Source organism: Notamacropus eugenii, chromosome 1 (assembly GCF_028372415.1).
Source record: "Notamacropus eugenii isolate mMacEug1 chromosome 1, mMacEug1.pri_v2, whole genome shotgun sequence".
NCBI classification, from domain to species: Eukaryota; Metazoa; Chordata; class Mammalia; order Diprotodontia; family Macropodidae; genus Notamacropus; species Notamacropus eugenii.
This window is the reverse complement of record NC_092872.1, coordinates 401,059,835-401,085,673: the sequence shown is the minus strand read 5'-3', so window position 1 is coordinate 401,085,673 and position 25,839 is coordinate 401,059,835. Positions and strand designations below refer to the sequence as shown.

At 38.7% G+C, this 25,839-nt stretch overlaps 1 protein-coding gene across 1 annotated transcript in view; it reads right to left on the bottom strand.

Annotated features, from left to right (window-relative positions):
- DOCK2 (dedicator of cytokinesis 2) overlaps positions 1-25,839 on the bottom strand; it is a 480,195-nt gene that overhangs the window by 403,853 nt on the left and 50,503 nt on the right. The window contains exons 10-19 of the mRNA XM_072630938.1: positions 21,366-21,501; positions 19,913-19,988; positions 18,612-18,688; positions 16,826-16,951; positions 15,000-15,124; positions 5,988-6,086; positions 3,396-3,468; positions 3,186-3,289; positions 367-550; positions 120-217 (exon numbers count right to left, since the gene is read on the bottom strand). Coding sequence (XP_072487039.1) covers positions 120-217; positions 367-550; positions 3,186-3,289; positions 3,396-3,468; positions 5,988-6,086; positions 15,000-15,124; positions 16,826-16,951; positions 18,612-18,688; positions 19,913-19,988; positions 21,366-21,501 — 1,098 coding nt within the window. The remainder of the gene's footprint in view (positions 1-119; positions 218-366; positions 551-3,185; positions 3,290-3,395; positions 3,469-5,987; positions 6,087-14,999; positions 15,125-16,825; positions 16,952-18,611; positions 18,689-19,912; positions 19,989-21,365; positions 21,502-25,839) is intronic.

Genomic DNA, 25,839 nt, shown 5'->3' with positions numbered 1-25,839 from the left:
TGTAACCCCTTCAGAGACAGCCTAATTCCATCACTCAATGCCCAGATTTGAATGCATGCAAATATTTCAATGCATATAAAGGGATCTGATTAAAAAATAATAAAGGGATTCATACCAACCTTCACAACTTCTTCTCCATCCACAATTTTCAGTTTTTCTAAATTCTCTTGCAGTAGTTCAGGTTTCATACGCCACTTTAGCAGACCTAGCAGACCCACTAGAACATAGACCAGACATATTATCAATCAGGTAAGCCTCTTACCTTTTCCTGATTCTCACTCCTCCTCTATAATACACACTGAGATGGGAAAGCACTACCTCCCTTTCACCCCCACTCCACCTCACTCTCCTAAGTAGCCCCATTACCGTTCTGAGTTAGCTTGGTAGAACACACAAGAGTAGAAATAGAGAACACATCTCTGGAACTGATTGAGAGTCCTCCTACACTGCTGGAACTTCTGCTCAGTGTGGAACCCTTGTTTTCAACATGGTGCCGATAGGAAGGAAGAGTCAGGTAAGCACTGGCATCCTCCATCTTCTTGCTGTCCCCCTGAAAACATCACCCAGGTTACTCCTCCAAGACAAGAGTCAAGTGACTGATACAAGTCAGAGATGGCAGTGACCAAATTCCTGGATAGCCAGGGGAAGCAGGAAAGAGGAATGTGGAAGAACTGAATGAGTAGGGAATTAGTGAACTTCTGCTGAGAATTTAGATCTATTTTTGCAGTAACATAAAGCACTGAGAATTTCTTTAGTGGAAAAAGAGGGTGATCCAACAGATGGAGGCACCTAGACTGATTGTTTCAATTCAATATATAGTAACTAAGAACCTACTATCTGTTTACTTATGGAAAATGTTATAAAGGGATGCGAAAAAAAATGGCTGAAGTCTTCCTCCATAGAACTGACCCGTTACCCTAAACACAGAGAAGAGATATCTTTATTCTACAAAATTATCCTTCACTAGTTTTTATTCTCTTCCCTCGCCTTCCAATCATCAGGAAAGATTGCTGGTAAGGTTAAAAGAAAATCAAAGGCAATAAGCTGGAAGCTAAATCATCAGGGTTCATTCCTAGCTTCCCTTAATCTGTCATATTCCCTTGTTCTATAAAAGGGGAAGAATCAAAGTGTAGCAAGCTCCAATTCGTTCCCATCCCAATCAAACTCTAAGGTGAAACTCATAGGATCATAGACTGAAAGGTGGAAGGGACCTTAGAGGGTATCTATGTCTATCTCCCCTATTTTACAAATAAGGAAACTGAGGTCCAAAGAGGCCAAATGACTTAGCCAAAGTCACATGTCTACTAAATAGTAGACAGGATTTGAACATGATTCCAGTCTGACTCCAACTAAAGCAATCCTTCCACTGCAGTACACTGCTACTCTCATTCTATATATAATTGGACACAACAAACATATCTTTCATTTGTTACTCCTCTGTTTGGTTTTTCTTTGTAAAAATGATCAATATATTTCACTTTCTCCTCTCCTGAGTGAAATGTTAAGGGTTAAAAATAGGAAAGATAGGTAGCAATCTTGTATTTGGTTTCATTGTAGACTGGCATTTATTATAAACATTGAATTTACAGTCATAGTAATGATTTATATCTATGCGAGAAATGATTATTAAATAATTGATTGTTAATATTGGGGAGTCACAGGATTTATCCCTTTCTGAAACTTTATTGTTTGTTAGGCCAAGCCAGCATCTGAAAGACATTGCCGATAATGAGGTTGGATTAACTTTCTCCTCAACCTTGTTCAGAAACACGCAGGTGCCATTGTGTTATACTACTGGTTGGGTTGGGATAAATTCTTTGCTTAGATTGCCCAAGGCTGGGGGTGGTTTGGAAGTAAATGACATAATGAAAGTCACATTCCCCCAGCTCTTCATTAGAATAGTTCCACTTCTCATTATAATACTCATTCTTCTCATTACTTGTTAACCCATAAAAGTCAATTGCCACCCACTCTTCCAAAGACATATACGTGTTGAGTGGGTTCCTCTGGCATTCCAGAGTTTCACTGACTCTTTTCATTAATTATACGCTAGCATGATTAATAAAATCATTAATTACCCAGAAATCACATCTCTTGAACTTTTTATACATCACAATCTATCTATATTTAAACTCTATTAAATATATTAAGCAAAGATATTCTTGTATGTATTTTATCACTTCTATTACAAGTCTATGTCAAGTTAATTCAGTTACAGCATTGTGCTAATGATAATGAGGCCAAGGTCATTAATTCAATCCTAGTGTGGACCAGTTAAGTTTGTTTTCCATGATCTCTCTTTCACTTTGCTTCTAAATTCATTGTTTTTCTTTTTATTTTACAAATATAGGCTACTGTCACAAGCGCTGAGGGGAAAGAGTATATAGATAGATCAGTACAAACCCACCACTGAAAGTTCATGTCATTGCCTCTGAATATGTGCAGATTTTTAAGTGTGACTATCCTTTATCACTCACATTTTCCTTATTAGGTTTCTTTCACCTCAATAAATATCTATACTTTCTCTGAAAGTAGTTGAAGCTCAGTCCTTACAGAACACACACACACACACACACACACACACACACACACACACACACACACACACACCCTTCCAAACTAATTAAGAAATATGGATATATATTGTAGAGATAAAGAACTCTCAAAGATTCAAGAGCTCTGATTAATGAAATGACCAACTTCTGTTCTAGAGTACCAGTGAAGAAGCATATTATCCACCTCTGAATAAAGAGGAGGAGTCAAGATGCAGAATGATACAATTTTTTTTTGGAAATGACCAATGTTGGGATTTATTTTTCTTGACTACGCAATTCTGTTACAATGGTTTGGTTTTTCTTTTTTTTTCCGCAAGTGGTGGGGGTGGGGGGAGGGGGGAAAAGGGGGGAAGTGTAGTGGACGTAGAGTTCACCCTCTCCCCTCACCAAAAGGAAAAGAGAACAGAAGGAAGGCCAGAAGGAATCACACAAAAAGTAGAGAAGCTTGGAAAGTTACATGTTGGATTTATTATATACTTAAGAAGAAAAGCAAGCTTTACATAATAGAGATTCACAGTTTTATGTCCAATACTGTCCTTCTGTTCTACAACATATATGGAAATGTTCATTTTATTTGGTGTTCATTAAGTTCAGAATAAGAAAAAAATTAAAGAAGAAATGCTATTGTACCTTCAGGACTAACAAATCATGACACCCATCCTGTAGAGTGGTTCCATCTTCCTTCATCAGCTTCACATAGGACATGGCAAAGTTCTTTTCCCCTTTATCTTTAGCTGGAAATGGAAAATATGTTATCAGAGAAGAGAAACTTGGACAGGACAGTCATCCCACATTCCCACCCACTAGGGCCCCTGACAGCCCCTTGAGCTACACACTTACACTCTAGGGATGACCGGTGCCGAAACATAAAACGCAGGTGGATCTTCTGCATGTCTTCAATAGGGACAGCCACCTTTGCAAAAAGGGACCAGGACTCAAGAAACAGATGGTTAATATGCCCATCCCCACCTCCACCACCCATTCCATTTCACTGAGGGCTCTGCACACTGATTTATTACACATCCATCAAATCTGATGAACCATAAAGAAATTACACAAGAACTAACTATGAAGAGAAAATAAAGTATCAAATATAATCCATTTGCAAATTGCATCCCTAGTCAATAAAAATAAACCTGTAGATTATGGTGGGGAAAAATGAATCTCCCCAAATTGACATAAAAGTCGCATAATTTAAACACAGGGTTTTATGCACTGCAAACTGCACAACATACATTTCCCTCTCATACTCCAGGAGTTCTAGAAATTGCATCAATGCTTAGCAAATTAAGTGTGGTCATTAGGGGCTTTGCTTGAGGAGCCTCATTTATGCAAATTAATAACACACTTTAATCCAATAAATATTAAATTCAGAAAAAAATCCTGGGGCCAAATCCCATCCCTGATTATACATCGAGTTTCTCCTTGGTATTTCTTTCCAACAAGTTGTTATATTAAAAACCAGGACCATTAACTTCTTTGGCTACTCAATATAAACCATCCCAGGATGACTGGATAGAGATCCCTGAAATCCTGTTCCAACCACTCCTCACACCCAGATCCCAATTGCCAATCCCACTGCAAACTGATGTAAGCAGTCTACTAAGTTAAAATTGTAAGCAAAGGGCGCAAAAGAATGTCATGGCACACATTAGCAAACCATTTGAAATGGTAGATAGAATGCCCGAATTGGAGTCAGAAAGACCTGGGTTCATATTCCACCTCAGAAACTCATTTTTTTGGTTACCCAAGGAAGTCACTTAACCTCTCTGTGTCTCAGTTTCCTCATCTGTAAAATGGAAAATTGGATTTGATGGCTCTAAGATCCTGTCTAGCTCTACAATGGTCCACCTTCAGGAATGACTATTAAAACCCATTACAGATTCATGCTTTAGGGAACCTTCTTCTGCCCATATCCTGGACTAAGTCTGTCTACTACTCTGTCTCTTTTAGACAATGGTATTGAAGGTACTCCATGCCATCTCCATCTCCTATAAAATATTGTGCTCAAATCACAGAGGAGCAAAGGTCAACAATTTCAAAAAGAGAAAGGATTTTTTTGGGGGAAAGGAGGTCCTTCCCTTGGGAAAATAACATGTAAGGCATGCTAGGTAGTGCAATGGATAGAAGGCTGGGCCTGAAGTCAGGTAAATTCATCTTCCTGAGTGAAAATCCAGTCTTAGACACTTACTACGTGACCCTGAGCAAGTCACTTAACCCTGTTGGCCTCAGTTTCCTCATCAATAAAATGAGTTGGAGAAGGAAATGGCAAACTACTCCAGTATCTTTGTCAATAAAACCCCAAAATGGAGTCACAAAGTCAGACACGACTGAAAAATGGCTGGACATCAATGTTCCACAGATTTTAAAAGTTGAAGCTGAAAGTGAATGCCAACATATATAGTGTTTCTGTGGTCAGATGTGTCCAAGGGACAAGAGTAGGGAAGGAGTGTCGCAAGCAATGGAACAAATGTGGATTGAGATGGTGAAAGGGCTCTTACTGGGCCTCTGGCTAAATCCCAAACTTAGAATAACAGAGCATTAGTGTTGGCAAGCCCCTCATTTTAGGAATGAAGTCCTAAGAGGTTAATGGACCTTCCCAAGAATGCATAATGAGTTATAAAGGTTTTAATGAGTTTAGATGAGGTTCATATGAGTTTTTATGTCTTTTTCACTTGCCTAATCCATCTCCCCCATTAGATTATTAGCACCTTTCAAGTAGATCCAATGACTTCCATTTCCTAGGTCACTATCCTTGCTCCTCCTCTTCTCCCTTTCCAATAGGGTACAGGACAAAATTCACAGGATTACATAGGAATCATACATTTAGATTTGGAAGGAACTTCAGGCCTCATCTAGTGCAACCTCCTCATTATACAAATGAGAAAACTGAGGCCCAGTGAGATTAAGGGCCTTGTGGTAGACCACATAGCTAGAAGTATCCAAGATAAGAAGTTAAACCCAGAGTTTCCTAACTCTAGGTCAAATGCTCCATAGTTCTGACAATAGATTATCATAATTACAATTAACATAGGAGTGTAACTTCAAAGCCAGAAAGGACCTTAGAAGTCATGTAGTCCAACCCTCTCTTTTTACAGATAAAGAAACTGAGATAAGATGGCTACTCCAACTCCACTCAGCTTGAAAGGGGCAGTGCCAACATTTGAACCCAGGCTTTCTGATTTCAAATGCTGTACTCTTTCCACTGCACTAGCAGCCTTTCTTTTAAAATTTGTACTGGAATATCATTCAAAGTATCATAAATTGATCTTCTACATACACAGAACTGTCCTAGGAGGCAAAACATTTTAACATACTTTCACCAAAATGCTAATTGGATTACTGAGATGAAAAATGCCATAAGAACAATGAGTCAAATCACAAGTTTCTCCACTCACCTCCTGCCAACCCCTTCCCCAACATCTTCCATACCTTGACAGTTTCCATCCAGCGAGGCTGCTTGACTTGGTAGTAGAGGACAGATCTGTATTCACTCATAGGCTTGTCCCCAGCTCCCACACAAATGGCATTCTAACTCAAAAAGAAAACAAAGAAAAAGTTGTGGATTTCAATTTTCTTCTGTTTGACAACTTTGGTGCCAATGTCTTGGCTGGCCAAACTATCTAGGATAATCCTATCTCCTTCCCAACCTTCCCACTAGGTACCTATCATTTCTCCTCCACATTACAGATTTATATATGAACACTCCAGCCCCTGAAAGTGACAGCTGTTTAACTACAGAAATTCTATTACTTGCATTCTGTAATGCACTGAAGCAAGGCTGGCGCTGATGACACCTTATTGTAAATGGTAAGAGGTCTGGTAGCTACTGAGCACCACTGGTCTTATTAATCCGATTTGTTTCCTAAATCTAAATGTGCACCAAGTTTACAAACAGGCTCAAAGCAACCAAGCAGCAACTCATTCTGATGGATTTCTAATGTGAATACATCGGGAAGGGGAAAAGTGTAGGATTTAGAAGCATATGGACATCAGCGTTAGAGAGGGAGGTTGGCACAGAGAGTACAGGGTAGTCTAACAGAAAGGACATGAGCCCATGGATAAGGAGACCTTCAGTTATGACTGGCGCTGTCACTAATGAGCTGTGTGACTTTACCCATAAAATGAGTGGGTGGGTCTAGATGAATTTGGAGGACCTTTCCAACTCTGTAATTCCACAATCTGATGGATCTAAATACTTTTTATATTGACTCTATGATCCCACAACACAGATATCAACCTAAGTAAGAAAGAGAGTTTATAGGGTATAGTAATTTTATAAAAGGCAGAGCATGCTGCCTTTATTCTCTCCACTTCTATTTATAGCAATAGCTTACTGAGAAACAACTCTAAGAGATTATTATTATAGTTAAGAAGAACCATCATATTTATATGGCACTTTTAAGTCTTGAAAATGCTTTGCATGTGTTAGCTCATCTGATCCTCACCACAACCCTGTGAGATAGGTGCTATTAATATCCCCTTTGTACAAAAGAGGAAACTGAGGTTGACATTGGGTTAAGTGATATTTACCCAGCATTATACAGCTAGCAAGTGTCTGAGGGAAGATTTGAAACCAGGTCGTCCTGAGTCCAAGTGCAGTACTCTATCCAATGCATCAGTACTTTCTGCAATGCCTGGAGGGGTGTGTGTGTGTGTGTGTGTGTGTATATGTGTGTGTGTGTGTGTGTGTGTGTTAGCTATGAAGAGAAAATATATCATTTTATTAATTTACTACATATTAATAATGCTCTCTATTTTGTTTTTACTAATTTACCATAATATTTTATTATTTTATTAATTCCAAATACTAAAATATTTTAAATTCTAAAATGATAAAAGAAACCCACACATACTATACTAGATATATAATTTTTTTTCTTTCACCAAAACTTTGATATCATTGCCATAGAAACTCTACTAATGCAGATCAGAACCTGTTCTGCAGCTGACTATACAGAATTACCTGGGAAAGTGAGGGGTTAAGTAACTGGCCCAGGATTGAGGGACAGTATGGCATGCCCATCATGGTAGAGGACCATATATGTTTAGTATATAAACTAAATACCTGTTATGGGAAATAAACTGATTGTCTCAAGAGAACTCATCCTTCCATCCTGAGAATTCAAGGAAAAATTCAAAAAATAATAGTCCACATTTCTAAACTGAAGTAAGGCATTATTGTTAACTCCATCTTACAGATAAGGGAATTGAGGCTGAGAAAGGTCAAGAGACTTTCCAAGTACCATGTAGTTGGTCAATGTCTGAGACAGGAATCAAACCCACTACGCCTTGTGCTCTATCAACTAATTGATTCTATCTACAATCAAATCTAACTAGGCTAAGAGTCAGGACCCAGAGTCCTTTTGAAAGGAATACTTAGAGAGGATACTAACTTTCAAAGAGTTCCAGGACGTGTGACATTAAGAAAAGGTCCTGGGCTTTTAAATTCCTATTAAGATGTTGAAACATAAAAATGTACTTTCAAGATACTTCAAATTCAATTCAATCAACAAAAAAGTAGTCAGATCTTAGAATGTCCACTAAAGTCTTCCTCTTTCGTGTTAGAGAAATAACCCAAAGTACAAAATTTAAATGTGAACCCAATGGGATCCCATTGCTATCCTTCCTAGAGGACTGTCGCCTAGGTGGCCACAGCAACTCTTGAAGACCATTGCTTGTGTAACAGAGAAGTTGTGATCTGTGTTTGTGGAGGAAGTATCCACACCAGGGAAATCATAGTTGCATGAGAGTTGAACTAGAAGGGAGTCTTCCAGTTTCTCATTTTGCAGATGAGTTAACTGAGGCTTAGAGAGATATTGGTGATATGCCTATAGTAACACAGCTACTAAGTGCCAGAGGCAACATTTGAATCCAGATCTTTCTGACTCCAGGGCCACAATTCTATCCATTATATTAGTGGTTTTCATAGTGTGGTTGTAGGACCTGCGGAGGTCCCTAAGACCGTTTCAAGAAGTCCTAGAGGTCAAAACTATTTTCATAAGTGTACTAAGATGTTTTAATTTCTAATATATCAAATATTTCCAGATATAACTGACCACAAAAGCTCTTAGAGTAGGGGGAGCGTCCTTAATAATTTTTAAGAGTATAAAGGGATCCTTAGATCAAAAAGTTTGAGCACCATGCTACAAGTCCCATACTATGCTGTGCTGCCTCTCACTAATTTCTGAAGCCCTGCGGGAGTCTAATGTGAAAAGCACTGAAGCAAGATCTTCTGTAGTAACCCGGACTCTGATTTAAACCAAACACTAGGTGATATTTATAGGTTTACAGTTTTAGCAGCATCAGGGAATTCAGTATGGCTTACAGATTCTGGAATAAAGACTGATCAACAAAGCAAAATCCCTGCAGATGAGTACAGACAGTCTCAAAAGATCATCTCGTACCTTGATGAGAGTTTTCAGTTTTCTGAGGTTTGAAAGATCATTATTCTCCACCCTACACCCATCCCTAAACCAATGCCTGAGATGATTCCTTTTGGTCTCAGAGCTTTGAAGATAAAACTGAAAACTTTGAAGTGGCTTATTATACCACTGAGGACCAGCCTGGGTTTGTGGGGATACTCAGGGCTGCACAAATCAATCTAAAACTAGAGTCAGGTTGTCCGAATATCTTCCAGATTTCCCATAAATACTATATAACACTTGCAGCAGCTTCCTGCTACACAGTGGGACTAGGTGTGTGTTTGTTTCTCTCACTCCTGCATTTTCCTTATGTTTAGATGCCAAAGACGATAAAGAAAAGCAGAGCAGTTTGCAGACTAAATCAATATAAAAGTCAGCTGTGCCACAATAGGTGGTGATCTCTGGGGGCACTTCTTAAAAGGCAGAGGCAGCACCGCCTACTCAAACTCCAGTGGCTCCCTATCATCCCTAAGAACAAAGACAAACTCCTGATTGGCAGTAAGCATTCTTCACAGCCCGTCCCCCACCTACCATTCCAGTCTTGTTATATACTCTCCCCCCCAGCCCCCCGGACATGCTATGGTCCTACTATATTAACCTTTGTGCTATTTCTAACATGCATCATTCCATCTCCCATATCTTTGCATTGGGTATCTAAGGTACCACTTCTGTATGAAGCACTATCAGCTATCTATGTCTTCCTTTAAGGTTATCTTCTATCTACTTTATATGTCCTTTGTGTGTACACACACACATTATCTTCCCCAGTAGAATAGAAGCTTCATCATAAAGGGTCAAATCAGAGGAACCCCAACCACTCTTCACTAGAACTCTATCTAGAGTCTCTGTAAGTCACAGAGATGAAACAATTTCCTTAAAGGTTATTCACTGATGGTAGAGAGAGTGTTTAATTATATTTTATGAGTTTAGATGTGAGTCTTGTTTCTAGTACATTGTAAATAAGACAAACTGTTCATGTTTTTAGTTTTATGAATCTGTGCTCTTGAAAGAGAAGCTGGTGACTTCCCTTGGAAGAATGTCAACTACCAAAGTTTCTCAATTATTTAAGAAGGAAAAAGAAGCCAGAGACATTGACCAAGTATATGTGGACCTGCATTGTTAAGAGGGAGCATCCTGGTATGAGGGCTATGTATTTTATCTGTGTAAACATTGTCTTGCTTTTACTATAAATCAATCAATGAGCATTTATTAAGCATTCACCAAGGATGCACAAAGAAATGATCTTTTCCCTCAAGGAGCTCACCTTCAAATGGGGTTGCAGCTTCTTTGAATCTAGGTAAGGCAACTGAACTCTTACTGTTCCCAATCAAGTCTTGAAGACTATAAATTCAAGGCAAATGGCTTATCTGCACTAGCAAAGGGTGTTTATTTTTTTAAACCAAGAGCTTCCTCCCTGCTAGGCCCAGCCCAATATGAAAGACTGGAAGTTACAAGTCTTGATTATCTAAATTTCCCTCAATGCTCTTGCGGTGCATTGCACATAATAAATGCTTTAAAATATGTGCTGAATGAAAGAGTGAATATTATAGTTGTTAAAGTATTATTATTATTTATAATAATTTGTGGTTATTATAAGAATATAGTAAATATAATATTAATTATACATTATAATGTTATTTATAATAATATGTCATATTTTGGAGCTGTGAGCTGGATAATGATTCGGAATTATGTAAGAGTTAGTATTTTTTGAACCAGTGCTCCAACTCTGGGAGATATATTCCATGGAGGTGAAAGATATATGTCCAAATATTCATTCTAATATCTTTTTAAAAATTAATTTTTATGAACTTTACAAACGTCAGTAAATGTGAACATTTCCATATACAAAGAATAGGGAGAAAGAGGTATATATACATGTGTATATGTACAGACATGTGGATATACATGTGTATACATACATGTACATATATGTAGATATGTGATTTTTGTGTGTGCAAACCTGTATTATACATGTATGTGTATACAGGTAGCTAAGTGGAACAGTGGATAGAAGGCTGGGCCTAGAATCAGGAAGACCTGAATTCAAATTCGGCCTCAGATATTAGCTGTGTGACCCTGGGCAAGTCAGTTAATCCTGTTGGCCTCCATTTTCTCATCTGTAAAATAAACTGGAGAAGGACATGGAAAAACATTCTAGTATCTTTGCCAAGAAAAACTTAAATGGGGTCACAAAGAGTCTGACACAACTGAAATGACTCAACGATAACAAAATGTGTGTGTGTGTGTGTGTGTGTGTGTTATTCTTCTGTAGGAAGGGATTTGTTTTGTCTTGGTATTCTCAGCATCTGGTGCACAGTAGGGATTTAAAAGTGTTGGCTGACTAATTAATTAAGGAATTAAGATGCCTGATTCCCAGTATAGAATTTATAAAGTAGCCTTGAGTAAGTCACTTGAAGGAATGAAAATACATTTGTAAGCCCTTATTATATTCAAAGCATTGTTTTAAGCATTACCCGGCCCTTAAGAACTTATATTCTAATAGAAGGAGACATTTAGCAGCTCAGGAGAGGTGTGTGCATAATCCCATCGCTAAAATGGGGTTAATAACTAGCCTCTTTACGTGATAGAGTTGTCTAGCAGCAAATATAGTATTTGTCCAAAGAAGAGTCCTTAGAGTAGATATCATAATATCTCCACTTGGGAACTCTCTGGTGCAGGTATCCAAGAATTTGACGCTTAAGGTCGTCCTGCATGAAGGCAACATGATGTAATGAAAAGAATACTGGATTTGGAGTCAAGAAGACCTCTGACAATTACTAACAGCATGGCCACTGGCAAGTCACTGAGCCCCCTTGAGCCTCCATTCTCTCATCTGTAAAATGGGGATAATGATAGCTGCCCTATCTCTCTCACAGAACTGTTGTGAGAATCCAATGAGATAAGATACGTAAAGTGCAGTGCAGACCTTACAGCCCTATACAAATGTCAGCTCCTATTATTATCCTTTAGCATTTACCCACTCTCCAGGAGGGCTCCACTTTACATTCCTTCCTGCCTTGCAGGTTACCAACAGTGCGACAATCAGCCCTAATTCAAACTCTCCTTTCTCTGTCCCCCCAACCCCACTCCAAGAAGTCTCAGCTAAATCAAAAGGAATTAAAAGTAGGACCAGGACATTGCTAACTGAAGGAGGAATAATTACAGCTCTTTGTCCCAGCCTTCCCAAGGGCAGGATACATCTAGATCAGGACGGACTTGGCCACATTACTAGAAATCTATATTCTAAAGGGGGCTTTTCCCAAAGTTTCTGTTCTTTTCTCACAGGAGGTGTTTGCATGTGCTGCCTGGTACTTAATTAGGCAACAGTATTTATTTCTGTAAAGAAAAAAAAAGACCTTACACAGGCTTCCATAGTGATTTTCAGTAGTTAGCTAAATTCCCCCATAATGTTCCTAAAATATAAAACTAGAAATTATAATCATCCCTCACATCATTATAATAGGTACTATTCAAATTCAATACTTTGAAAATCAACTTATATTTTCATCTGGAGTAAGTCTGACCATTCAGAGAAAATCTATGAAGTTCTAAATAAAAATAATTCGTTAGAGCTAGGGACTATATAAGAAGCTCAAATTTTGGTTTTCTAACTTTTCCTTATAAGAAGTCCTTGAGAAACATCAGAAGCACCCATATCAATGTTCTAAAATGAAGCAGCTTCAAGAGTTCTTTAATGGGCAGCTGAATAAAATATCTTCAAAGAAAAGGACTGAGACTCTCTTGAAAGGCAATTCTCCTTTAAAATTAAAAAAAAAGTTCTTCTCCTCCTTTATATGACTGTGGGCAAAGTGATACTTTCTCACTTAATTTGGGTTTTGTTAGGAAGGTCTTGGATATTCTACAGAATAGGGAGGAGCCAGACACTTCAATTTCTGTCTCCTAATATCTGCAGTCTATATGAGATAGGGGATAGATTTGAGGGGGAAAAAATCATTCAGCTTTCCTAGAAACCTGAGAGAAATGGTTTTTGGTCCCTTTTTATAGATCCAGAAAAAAGCAGAGGAGTTAATGGAATCTCCCCACAGGTCACATAGCTGGGAAGGAGGATAACTGAGACCTTCTTACAGGATCCCTTTTTTTCCCATGATCCCTTTCTGATCTGCACTCCTCACTCTCCCACCCCTAGCTTTTATATCTGGTCATTTGCCACATCAATAGGTGAATATTTGCCTAGGCTTAAACGTCAGCTTATAGCTGAGTTTATTTTCAACTCAGAGGCACAGAAGGAGAAATAGGAGAAGCAAAACCCTCCCACACACTGGACATAGATGCTGAAAAGCTTAAAGAAGAAAGAAGCAAATAAATGTAAGCACACATGATGAAAATTGTATAGGACATATGCTGTATAAATATTTATAGCTATGTGCTTTGCATTCTTAAGTGTACTATGCTAGCCCCCTGGAGACCAAATTAGGAATTGACTTTTCACCAGATTTTCTGCTTGAGCACTGACAGGTTACATAAAGGGATCGGGACGCCTGTTTTGGGGACATCCTAAGTTACCACATTCTTTCCAGACTTCCAATTTGTCCCTCTCTGTGTGTAACTTCTCACAGACCCTGACCAAGTAAACTAATAAGGACCAAGTGAACTATCAAGGACAATGACAGGTTCTTTCTTTAACTGGATGGGGCTAACTTGCAAATCCAGACCAAAGAGAAAGGCTTATAGGAAAGAAAGAGAGAAAGAAAGAGAGAAGGAAAGAGAGAAAGAAAGAGGGAGAGAGGAAGAAAGAAGGAAGGAAGGAAGGAAGGAAGGAAGGAAGGAAGGAAGGAAGGAAGGAAGGGAGAAAGGAAGATATACATATGTTTCTAAAGGATGCATGATGTAGTAGGAGAAAGGGCCAGCCTCAGACTCAAGAAGTGTTGAATTCAAGTACTATATCTCACATACAACTGGTTATATGACCCTTGGTAAGTCACTTTACTTCTCATGCTCCAGGCAACCCTATAAGACTAAAAGTTGTACAAAAGTGGTTGATCTACATTGGTCCAGGGCATTTTCTCACCAGAAGTTCTCCTTTACCAGTGAAATCACAGATCCCAGATATCTATCTATCTATGTATACCTAAAAAAGCTCACATTTATGCAAAGCAGTGGGTCTCAAGGTGTAATTTACGAACTCTGGAGGTCCCCAAACACCCTGAGGGATCTTCAAGGTCAAAATTATTTTTATAAAAAGATTATGACATTATTTGCCTATTAAAATACTCCTCCTTTTTCTAAGTATGTATCTGTGTGAGGCTGGATTTTCTTCATATATTTTCAAAACAACTTAATGCAACAGATTGAATGCAGATGTGAGAAAATTCAGCTATATTCTATTGTCAGAAAAATAAAGAAATTTTCAAAAATAGGTAAAACAATGGTGCTTTTCTCCTTGTTTTGTTTTGGAAAAGAATTATTTTTACTAAAATATTTTATTCTTGTTCATAGGTAATGGGTTATTATTTTTAAATGAATACATGCATATATAATTTCTAACAGTAAATATTGATCACTATCACCACATAAAAGATCTTTGGGCTCCCAATAACTTAATGTAAAGGCGTCTTGAGACCAGAAACACTGGGGATCTGTCAATATAGAGCTTTAAGTTTCGCAAAATGTCTTATATACATTATCTCATTTGGTCCTCATACTAACCCTATGAGGCAGGTGCTATTATTATCCCCATTTTACAGATGAGGAACCCAAGACCCAGAGACGTTAAATGACTTGCCCAGGATCACACAATTAATAAGAGTCTGAGGCATAATAGGAACCCAGGACTTCACAACTTCAAGTCCCAGACCTATTCTGTCATGTTCCATATGTAACTTCTCAGGAACGCACAGCCAGGCCTGAAGTAATGAAAAATACAGATCATGTACTTCAATACCAACACAAAGAAAGTCAGTGTAACAGAAGGTAGAATTTTGAGGAAAGGCTTTCTGCTAAGCAGAAGCCCCCAGAAATTGCCTATGTCCCTGAAGGGAACAGAGGAATCCCTTACAGGCAGCACTTTGCCATCCTCCGCACAGACACACATGATCACTTCCACGTTCCTCTGCGTCGTCTTGTTGTACTTGTCAAAGTCTCCTTGTAACAGGGTGATGTAGATGTCATTCCTGACATCCCCTGAGGCAGAAAGACAAGAGTTAGAAACCAAAGTCAAAGGCAGCAGGAAGGGAGCAGTCTACTCACTTCAGCTGGAGCAGAAGATGAGTTAAAAGACATAATGGGAACTCCCATCGATCTTGCTTCCTCATTTTAGTGTAAGCAACCATCAGAAGAGCTAGGGGCACATACACTTATCCTAAAGAGAAGATGGGATTGGAGTTGGCACAGGAAGGAAGGAGGGTTTGTGGAAGAAGAAGCCAAATAGAGACTCAGTCTTGAAAGGTAGATATACAAGTTATCCATGTTTTTCTTTTTCCTTTTTCTTCCTAAGTTAACTTAATTTCCATCCTATAGTGACACCTTCTGGGAAAGCAAAGAGAAGACGAGAAATCTAATAGCTTAGGAGCTCCAGCCAAACATAAATCACTGGGCTTTTCACTGTGTGGGAGGAGAATAGAATAGCTTTTCTCAGTCCTTTGACTAGCTAGGCAATGAGAACTGGGCATCCCATGGGGCAACCCACAGTGTTGGATAGGGAAACAGAAGATCAAAGTGAATTATCATTTATCCAGAACGTCAGGGTAAGCAGATGCTGACTCAGGACCCAGAAAAGAATTCTGAGGGAGTATAAGAGGAAAAGAAATGTTTTCATAGTAAACAAAAATGTATCAAGTACAGAACAATCCAATTATAACAGATATTTGGGAACAAGGATAATAACCACATCACAGTCTGTTTAGAGTGAGATACCTTTTATTTATCTGCCGATAGCAGGGACATAAATTGATTTACAATATAACCAAATGGAGACCCAGGATTGTAAAGGCACTAAGCTTCCTTGGGTCTCAATTTCCTAATCTGGAGAATGACTAGGCTAGACTGACTTTGAGGATGCTTCTCACTCTAGATCTCTGATCTCACAAGCTTAGGTTTTAGTACGTGGGGCTTTTGAGTGTGAACCCTAGCCTACTTCCCACAAATAGTCAACTCTCAATAGATCTCAATCATCTCCCAACTATCTGACCCAAATCTTGCTTTTGCATTTATTCACAGACCTGACTCCAAGTGTTTCCTTGATATTTCATTGGTTCTACTATCTAATTATCTGAAACAGTTAAATACCTCCCCTGCTCTAGGGAAGATATGAGAAGAACCAGCTCATCTTAGGCAGGAAGTTTGCATATTCTCAGCTTGGAATGACGGTCAGGAAAGGAGCTTAACGTATAGGAGCTAGACAGCATCTTTAGAGTTGTATCTACAGAGTTGTATTTCATACTGAATTGAATTAACAAAAGGATAACCATCTTCATGTTCCAATGTAGGTGGAAAGACATTTTAAAATCAATGATAATTGTTTAGGATTAACCATCACTTTGAACTAACCATGTTCCATCCATCAGTACAAATAACTAAGATGTGGCAAAACATCTCTTCAGAAGGGAATCTATGTGACCTTCCACTTTCATTTGTTCTGGTATAATCTATTAATACTTACATAGTTTCAATCTGTAGGAAAGCCCCAATCTATAGGGAAAATGTCCCTTGATTCATTAAATTTAAACTAACAATATTGAAGGCAAAAGCAACTTCTAACCAAAAAAGAGTAGAGAATCTCCCTATTCCGCAAGCAGTTTGAATCTCCTATTTCTCCAGCTCTCACAGGAGAAAGGAAGGAAAGTGTACCACACTGGGAAAGTCATAGACCAGGTCAGCTCCTACCTGGCATAATGATTTCAGGAAAACCAAGCTTTCTGGCCACAACTGTCGTCCTGTCTACCAGGTGGGGATAGTCTTTCCGGATTTGAATGATGTCTCCAACCAGCATTTTCATTGTCACCCAGAGGCCTGAAGGAAAGCATCCTTTGTAAAGATCTTTTGTAATTAGGGCAAATTACTTTATCTTCTGAATTGAGCCACTTTTACCCTTTTCCCTCCAGCCTCCCTCTCTGGAATTGGTCACTAGGAACAGACACTGATCACATTACCAACAGAAAAAAATTCCTCATCATCTACCTAATGTCAACTCTATTCCATTGAGGAGATACTTATTAAGACCTACTGTGTGCTTAATAAGAGCATTGTCCTGGGTGTTGGAAAAGACACAAAGTTTAGATTAGACATGATCCCTATGGTTATTAAGAATAAACTTTAGTCGAGAACATGGCACATACCCAGAAACTGAACAAAACATACAAAATAATACATGTGATTAGTACACAAGAGAAGAGAAAAAACAAAATCCAACAAAAAAAAGAGAAAAAAATCACTAAGTGAAGAGTAAAAGGGTAAAAGATTGCTCCTAACTGGAAAAGTTTTAGGGAATAAGTATCATTTGACTTGGATAGAAATTCAACAGATGAATAGGGAAAGGGATGACATTCCTCTTATGTGGAACAGCATTGACAAAGGTAGAGATAGGAAAATATATGGTGTAATTGGGAGACTTATTTCAGCCTGTACGGATGTGGCATGTTAGAGCTAAAGTAGAATAATATAATGCTGGAAAAAGGCTGAAACTGGTAGAAAGATGAAAGATCTTGAATATAGGGGCAGAGAAGTTTAAATTTCATTCCTGAGGCAAAATAAAAGGTTTTTGGTTTGGTTTGGTTTGGTTTTTAAAAAGAGTGACAAGGTCAAATACCTTGTTTTCAGGACAAAAATGATGTTTGTAGCAATGAAGGATGACATAAAGAAGGAAGAAAGGGGAGACTGAGAGACATTTAGGGAAGTGGTTATAATAGTTCAGGCAAGTGATAGAGTAATTCAGGGCTGTATCCTCAGGGTGCAGAAACAGAAGACAGAGATGTGAGAACTGTTGCAGTGGCAGAATTGGCAGGATTTGGTAACTAATAAGTTATGAGAGGCAAGGGAGAGAGTAAAGTTAAAGATAATATCCAAGTTTCCAATATAGGAGCCTGGGAGCATAGTGGTGTCTATAACCGAAACATTGTTAGGAAGAGAAACTAGTCGAGGAGAAAAGATAATCTTGGTATTAGAAATATTAAATTTGAGGTCTTATCAGACATCCAGGCAGAGTGTTCCTATAAGCAAATGAAGATATAGATCTGGAGCTTGGATGTCAGGGTGTGAGATACAGAAGGGATACTTGAGGTCATGAGAGAAATATTATCAGGAAGATTCAAAATTAGGTGCTGAGCAGAATCTTGGGGAACACTCACCTTAAGAAATCAGGAAGTAGAAGGTGAATCAGCAAAGAAGACAAAAAGTGACAGTGAGAGAAAGAGAACCAGGAGTGTGGTTTCTATGATGCTGAGGAAGGAAAGAAAATCCAGAAGGAGGGGGCAGAGAGGTTAAGGACAAGGACTGATGAAAGAAACATTCACTGGCTTTAGAAAATAGGATTTCTCTGGTGCCCAGAGAGAGAGCAGGAGAGATTTCCCCTTCTCTCTGCAATCTGTAGAGAGAGCAAACTTAATTATTCAGGGTTCCTAATTTCAATTGGGGACACAGACAATTTTAAGCAAATAAATAACCACTTACTTACCTTGACCTCCACTGTCTCCCTTGGAGGCTGTAACTTTACCCAAAAGACTGTGTAGGAAATCATTTTCAGCTGTTACCCTGGAGGAGGAAAGAGAACACAATGCCTGCAAGATACACTCATGCTCGTAGGGATGGAGGCTAGTGGAGCTGAGGAACTCTGTGATGGTCTCCTTCCCTTCATCAGATACTCCTTAGAAAAAACAACCTTGGTCCATAATGGTAAGGTAAATTTAGCCATTGTGACCCAGCTCAGGGACACAATGTTGGGCTCCATTAGGAAACAGGTTTGTTTTTCTCTCCTCTGCAAAGCAATATGCCCCTAAGAGGCATGATCACAGATGTCGTTACTTTTCTAAGGAAAGACTGACAAGCAGGAGCTCTCATATTCTTAAAGGTTTGCAGTTTTCAAAGATTTCTCTTACTCCACTTTAAGTCCTAACAGGAAGCATGAATCATACACCATAGATTGAGAAGAAAGGACCTTAGAGGGCATCCAGTTCAACGTCCTCACATTTTACATATGAGGAAAACTTAGTCCCAGAGTGGTTAACTGACTTGCCCAACATCACAGAGGATTATTCTAGGGTTACTCAGTTAAGCCTCTACCCCAACAAGAGTCACCAGACTGACTACCACTGTCTGAACCTTTCATCAAGATTATTCCATGGTGGAAACAACATGGTACCATGACAAGAGCACTAACGTCAGAGTCTGAGGACTTGGATTTAAAAACTACTTCTAATAGCATCTCTTTTACCTTGGACAAGTCACTTCGTTTCTGGACTTTGGTTTCCTCAATTATAAAATGAAAGTATTGCATGCTAAGTCAGTTCTAGTGCTTCTCCACTGTAAACTCCTCAAGCAGAAAAAAATGAATTGGTCTTTTTTTCAAATTTATGCCCACATATGCACCAGAATCATACTCTATTTCCAATATTTGGTCCTGGTATCATCATTAAACACTCATCCTAAGAATCAAATAATTTATGTCTGAAGGGACCTTAGAGATTCTTTAGTCTAGTTTAATTCTTCCCTTTGACATCAGAGGAAACTGAGACCCAAAGGCTAAATGGCTTGCTCAAAGTTATACAATCTATGGCAGAACTGAGATGACAATACAGTCTCATTGTAACTCTGAGACCAGTGCACATTCCACTATTCCACAGTGCCTCATTGTCTTCCTACACTTGGCACAGATGGGCTTTGCCAAACTCAGAAACGTGCTGCCATGTGTAATTGAGGTGAAGTGAGTTGGGTGATAGTATGATTTATGTTAAGAGAAAAAAAGAATAAATCTCTTACGGGTGAAAGGGGATGAAATGCTGCTTCTCTTCATCACTTTCTGCTTTCCCCTTGATGATGTCTGTTATGTCCATAACTAGAAAGGCAAGAAAAATAATTGTTTAAAATTATGCCAAGATGGAGACAGCAAGACCATAGGGACAAGCAAGTCAGGACCAGTGAGATTGAAGCAAGTCTAGAAGGATGAGGAAACTTATCAGGGTCAGGACATGGGGAGGTAAGTCAGAGTCAGAGCATATGCAAAGAGAAAGAATCAGAACAATAAGTAGGTCAAAATCCAGCTAGACAGACAGGTGACCATAAAAGTAATTTCCAAGCATGTGCCCCAAGAGGTTAGTACGCCATTTTGAATATTAGAGCCTAAAGAACATTTAGTTCTTGGTGGTTTTCTGAGAAGCAAGAGTTCTGCAAAAGTCAATGAAAACAAAGAGTAGGACAGATAGGGGGTATCAGTAATAAGGAAGACCCAGATCATTAAGGCAAAGCTCTGTCCCAAACAGACTTCACATTTAGGAATTGGCTTATGTTTTATTATGCACGTTGCTTGTGGTTCTGCAGATAGAAACAAAGAGAGGGTCTTGCCTGGAGAATATAGCCAACAGCCAAAATGGGAAGAAAAAGCTTTGAATATGTTGCTGTTGACTTTTCAAGAGACAAGAAACTCATTCTTGAAAGCAGAACAACATGACCTCAGTGGCTGATTACCAGAAGTAAGTAAGTTAAGGAAGGGAACATCAAATGTTAAAGTGACAAGGCATCTTATGGATGATTTTTTTTTTCAGATGAGAAAACAACTGGTTCATGGGATTTCTAAAGTTTCCAAGGTTACACAGGGAGCTGAGGGCAGAGCCAAGGTTGGAGTTCAAGTCCTCTGACCCTCAGGTCAATGCTCGTTCTATAATCCAGTCTTCTAATCAAGGTCAGATCACAAAAGAATCAGAACGGTTTACCATTGTTGGCTCAAACAAAGCCTGGGAAATTATGTAAAGTCCACCCTATTACTTGAAAGTATCTCTTTTCCCAGATATTCCAACTAGCCAAGCTAATCTTCTTAACACCCATTTTCATCAGGACTTAAGCTGTGATGAGATTCATTCTTTGATCTCTTATCTTGGACATTATTTTTAATGATTTGTTCTTCACAATTACATACTGCCAGAATCATCTTTCCTCCCCTTAGGCCCCAGAGAGGAGCACATAACTATTCAGACTTCAGTTGACCCTTATCCCTCAATTTCTAGGCATCTACATCCAATTATTCATCACAAAATGGGACTAGGTCACCAGTGACTTTGATTTAGTCATCAGAAATCTAGGTATTAAAGCATTCCTAGCTGAAACAGAGGAAAGAATATATTGAATTCAGTCACATAAAATGAACATAAAGAGAAAAAGAACAGTTTACTAATAGAACCAAGCAGATTAAACCTTCTAGATATATGTACACAGTTACCTGCCACCCCAAATGGCCGCCTTAATCCCTGAGTACATTTCTTTAAATTAGTATCCTTGAGATCCATCCTCCCAACTCTGACAGTTTGACAAATCAAATAAATTTTATCCCTGTTGAGGTCTTTGTTCCCAAGATCCTGTAAGGCAGGAAACGAACAGTTATGACACAATCATTTTTATGTTTCATTATTTCAGAAAAAAGCTAACAGGTTATACATCATATATCTAAAGGAAATCCCCAAGGAAATAAAACAAAGAAAGAGGCAAAGAAAAAAGTGATGTTAATTTTCTGTTCAGGCATAGTTCTTTATGGACATTACTCCATTAGTGCTACACAAAGCAAAGGGTACAGGGTATCATCCCCATCCTATATATTAAAAAGCTGAGACTAAGAAAGAGAAATGAACAACAGAGTCCAGATACTCTATCAATTCTTTCGACTCAGACAGAAAGTAGAAGAGACCATGTTGGATTTGGGATATGGAGATCCTTGATACCCTAGGGGCTGAGAGATCACAAATCAAATTCTTTGTGAGCCACCTATCAGTTTCACTATTGCTCAGCACCCCTGTGGGAATAACAGGAAGGAAGGGAAAAGAGGAAAAAACCTAAAATCTCTGGAGACCACTTTTCTAGGCTGAACAACTTTCTCACAAATCTAAAATCCCCACAGTTCTCAGATCTCCGCTCCACTTTTGAGAAACACTATGATTGTAAGACAATTCACTTATGACATCTACAGTAGACTATAAGATCCATATGGTAGTGGCCAGCTCATAATTATCATTTCAGTATTCCTTGCACATACCTGGATTTTTTTTTTTAATTGTGCGCCCATCAATTTAAAAAGAATTAAGCTTATATGTCAATATGCAAATATTATTTGTAAATTATATAAAAGTACTACTGTGTACTAGAAATTAAATATTTTTAAACTAATACAAAAAATACAATTTTTAAAAATATGCAATAAAGATGAAATAACATTTGGTCCTGCAGTCAACAGGGGTTTGTTTGAGTTTATTGAGTAGGCAATTGGCATTGTCAGATCTGAGTTTTAGAAAGCTCACTTCAGCAGCAATGTGGAGCATGAATTAAAAAGGGGAGAGACTGACAACAGAATGACAATTAGGAGGTCATTACAGTAGTCCAAGAAAGAGGTGATCAGGGTTGGAGCTAAGATGGTAGCCACATGAATGGACAGGAGACAGAAGTGAGAGATGTGGAAGAAAAGTGGCAAGATCTGCCAACTGATCAGACTTGTGGGATACCAGTGAGTGAGGAATCAAAGATGACCATGAGATTGTGAGCCTCAATGCTAAGAAGAGTGGTGGGACCATCAAGATCACTAGAGAAGTCTAGAAAAGGGGTGGGTAAAGGGAAAAGATAATGTGATGATGTCTGCCCTGGAGATCACAGCACACCCAATTGCCTGCTTATCTTGTGTAACTTGACTCTCCCACCCGAAATGAAAAATGGATAGCCTGGGCCCCTGGGGTGCAGAATCCACCCTTTTCTGAAAGGAGAACCCAACCAAGGGGAACAGCCACAAGGTGATGTGGGGTTCAAGAGGCAAGTATGCTGAGCGGGAGGGATTTTTTTTTTTTAGTGCTACCTGTGAAGCTGCTGGTGTGGATGTCCAGGTATAAATCAGGTAATAATTGCTATAAGGGACTAATATCTACTTACAACAGAAGGAAACTAGGAGCTTGTACAGTACAGGAAAGGAATAGAATGAGGAATAAGGATGGGTATGGTTGCATTGAAGACAAACCCCAGAGATTTGGTATCTCAGGGCGGAAAAGGATGTCATTCCTCTTTCTTTGTTCTATACTCCCAAAAAAACAAAAACAAAACACTTCTTGGTATCAGGCCATGACCCCACCAGGAGGTCTCAGCCCCTATTTTGCAGACCACTAGCATGGCAGATAGAGTCTTGAATCACACGTCATGAAGACCAAGGTTCAAAACACATCTACCACTAACTTCGTGACTATAGGCAAGACCAGAGGTGGGGAACCTGCAGTCTCGAGGTCTAATATGGCCCTCTAGGTCTTCAAGTGTGGCCCTTTGAATCCCAACTTTACTACTGTATAAACCTGAGGACCTAAAGGGCCACATGTGACCCTGAGACCACAGGTTCCCCACCCCTGGGCAAGTCCCTTAGCATTTTTGAGTCTCAGTGTCCTCATCTATAAAACAGACATAATAATACCTAGAGAATCTACATCATAAAGTTGTTAGAAAAGCCTCAAGAATATATGGGAAATGTGTTTTAAGCTATAAAGTGCTATATAAGCTGTCAACTATTATTTTTAGTACAATGTAAGCTTTTAGAGGGCAAGGACTATCTTTTGGTTCTGTGTTTGTATGTCTAGAACCTAGTACAGTGCCTTGCACATAGTAGATCTTTAATAAATCTTTGTGGATACTAGTGCATTTTGTCTGGATTTCTCTGTTGATATCATATATCCTACTTTGTTTCGTATTTATCTGTGTGTATGTTGTATCCTTCAGTGTAATATAACTTCCTGAAGGGCAGAGAACAGGTAATTTTTTTGTATCACCAATACTGAGCACAGCAAATTGAATGCCTGTTTTCATAAGGACCTATTATTTCATAAGGACCTAGGTATAGGGAACTCTCTATGAGGAAACTCCCTTCACCAATGTAGATTTGGAACTATGCAGCAATTTAGAGTCTCTGAGAATTTTCTGGGGGCACTGAGAGGTTAATAGATTAATAGATTCCCAGTATCACACAGTCACTGTATCTGAGGTAAAATTCAAACCCAGATCTTCCTGACTTGGATGCTGATGCTTTATCCTTGTCTATAACCAAGCAACACTATCAGGGAAGTGACCTGTCAATTGAATGCCCTATTGTTCCATTTACCACCTTTATGACTCCCCTGACCATAGCTGCCTCTCCTCTACATACTCCTTATTTGAATTGTCTGCCCTAACCCCTTAAAATCTAAGTTCTTTGACAGCAGGAAGGTTTGATTTTGCATTTGTAGTCCCAGTTCCTTGCACAGTGCTGGACATATAGTAAGGATTGAATAAATGCTTTTCATTCATTTCATTAAATTCTATCTACTACCCCACTGGGCTGCTTCTCCCCAGTACACAGTGGTTGCTTTTTAATGAAAGATAGCAAATGGGGGAAAAATTGTTAAAGGAATAGCAAGTTGTACATAATAGATCTGCAGTTTCATGTGCAATCATCTTTTTTTATTATACCATGTTACAGAAATGGTTGTTTTATCCCATAAATTAAATATTAAATAAATTAAAGTTTTAAAAATGTTAGTTATTTAATTGGACTGAAAAGTAGAACTGACTTGAATTGAACTGAACTGAATTGAAATGAATGTCAGAATCAGGAAACAAACCTGAATGGAATGACTATTTTAGCCTTCATTTTAGAAAAAAAGTATTTTTACATGTGATGATTCACATGCCAAGTACAGGAGAAGAAAATCTGACTGCCAGATCATTCCAGAGAAAAGGAATGAAAACAGAAGCTACTCCCAATCCGTTTAGAACATCAAGTATGTCTGGGACCACACAGTGGGACCCATGGAATGGTCAAGCTTCACCATCCTGAGGCTTATATTTTTATAACCAATTGCCTGAAGGCCATGGTAAACATCTGCTGCTTACCTCTTTTAGACCTTATTGCCCCAAACAGAGACAAACGTAGCCTCCACTGACTAAGCAAACCCCAGCACTACAAGTCCAACCTAAATACTATTAAACTGACCCACAAACATCCCTCTCCCAATCAGTCCCTTGGGTCATGTGACTCAGACTGAATAAGGAGAATGAGTAACACAGAAGAAACTCAGATTCACTTCCTCTATGCATAAGTACAGAGCAAAAAGGAAAACCACGATAACATGTAGTTTAAAGCAAATTACCCTCTAGTTTAAATAAATCCCCTGAGCTTTTCAGCTAAATATGTCAACAAACTCTGGCAGGCCTTCTGGCAAACCAATAAGAACTGAAAGAGTTACAATCCGAGAAGCTACTCATGGGAGATTTCCCTTGAATTGTCACAGGTATGGACCTCTCCTTCCCCATTCTCATTCCCAGCCTCTTTGCCACTGTCCTAAATTACTACAGTATACTTCCATGAGGCCTCCCTGGTTGTAATCTCCTCCCCTCTAATCCATCCAGCCTATCACTACTAAATTAATTTTCTTAAAATTCATCTTTCATTGTTTTATTCCCTACTCAGACTGTCAATGGTTCCTTATTTCATATTGAATGAAATAAAAATTCCCCTGCTTGACATTCAAGGTCCTTATAATCTGGCCCAGTTTTATTAATCCCACTTTATTTATTATTACTCCTCAATACATGCCTTCTCTCTTCATAACGAGCTCTTCAATAGTCTACACAAATGTGCCACACTCACTTCCAATGCCCTCTTTGCAAATGGCATTTTGCCAGCCTGGAATATTTTTCTT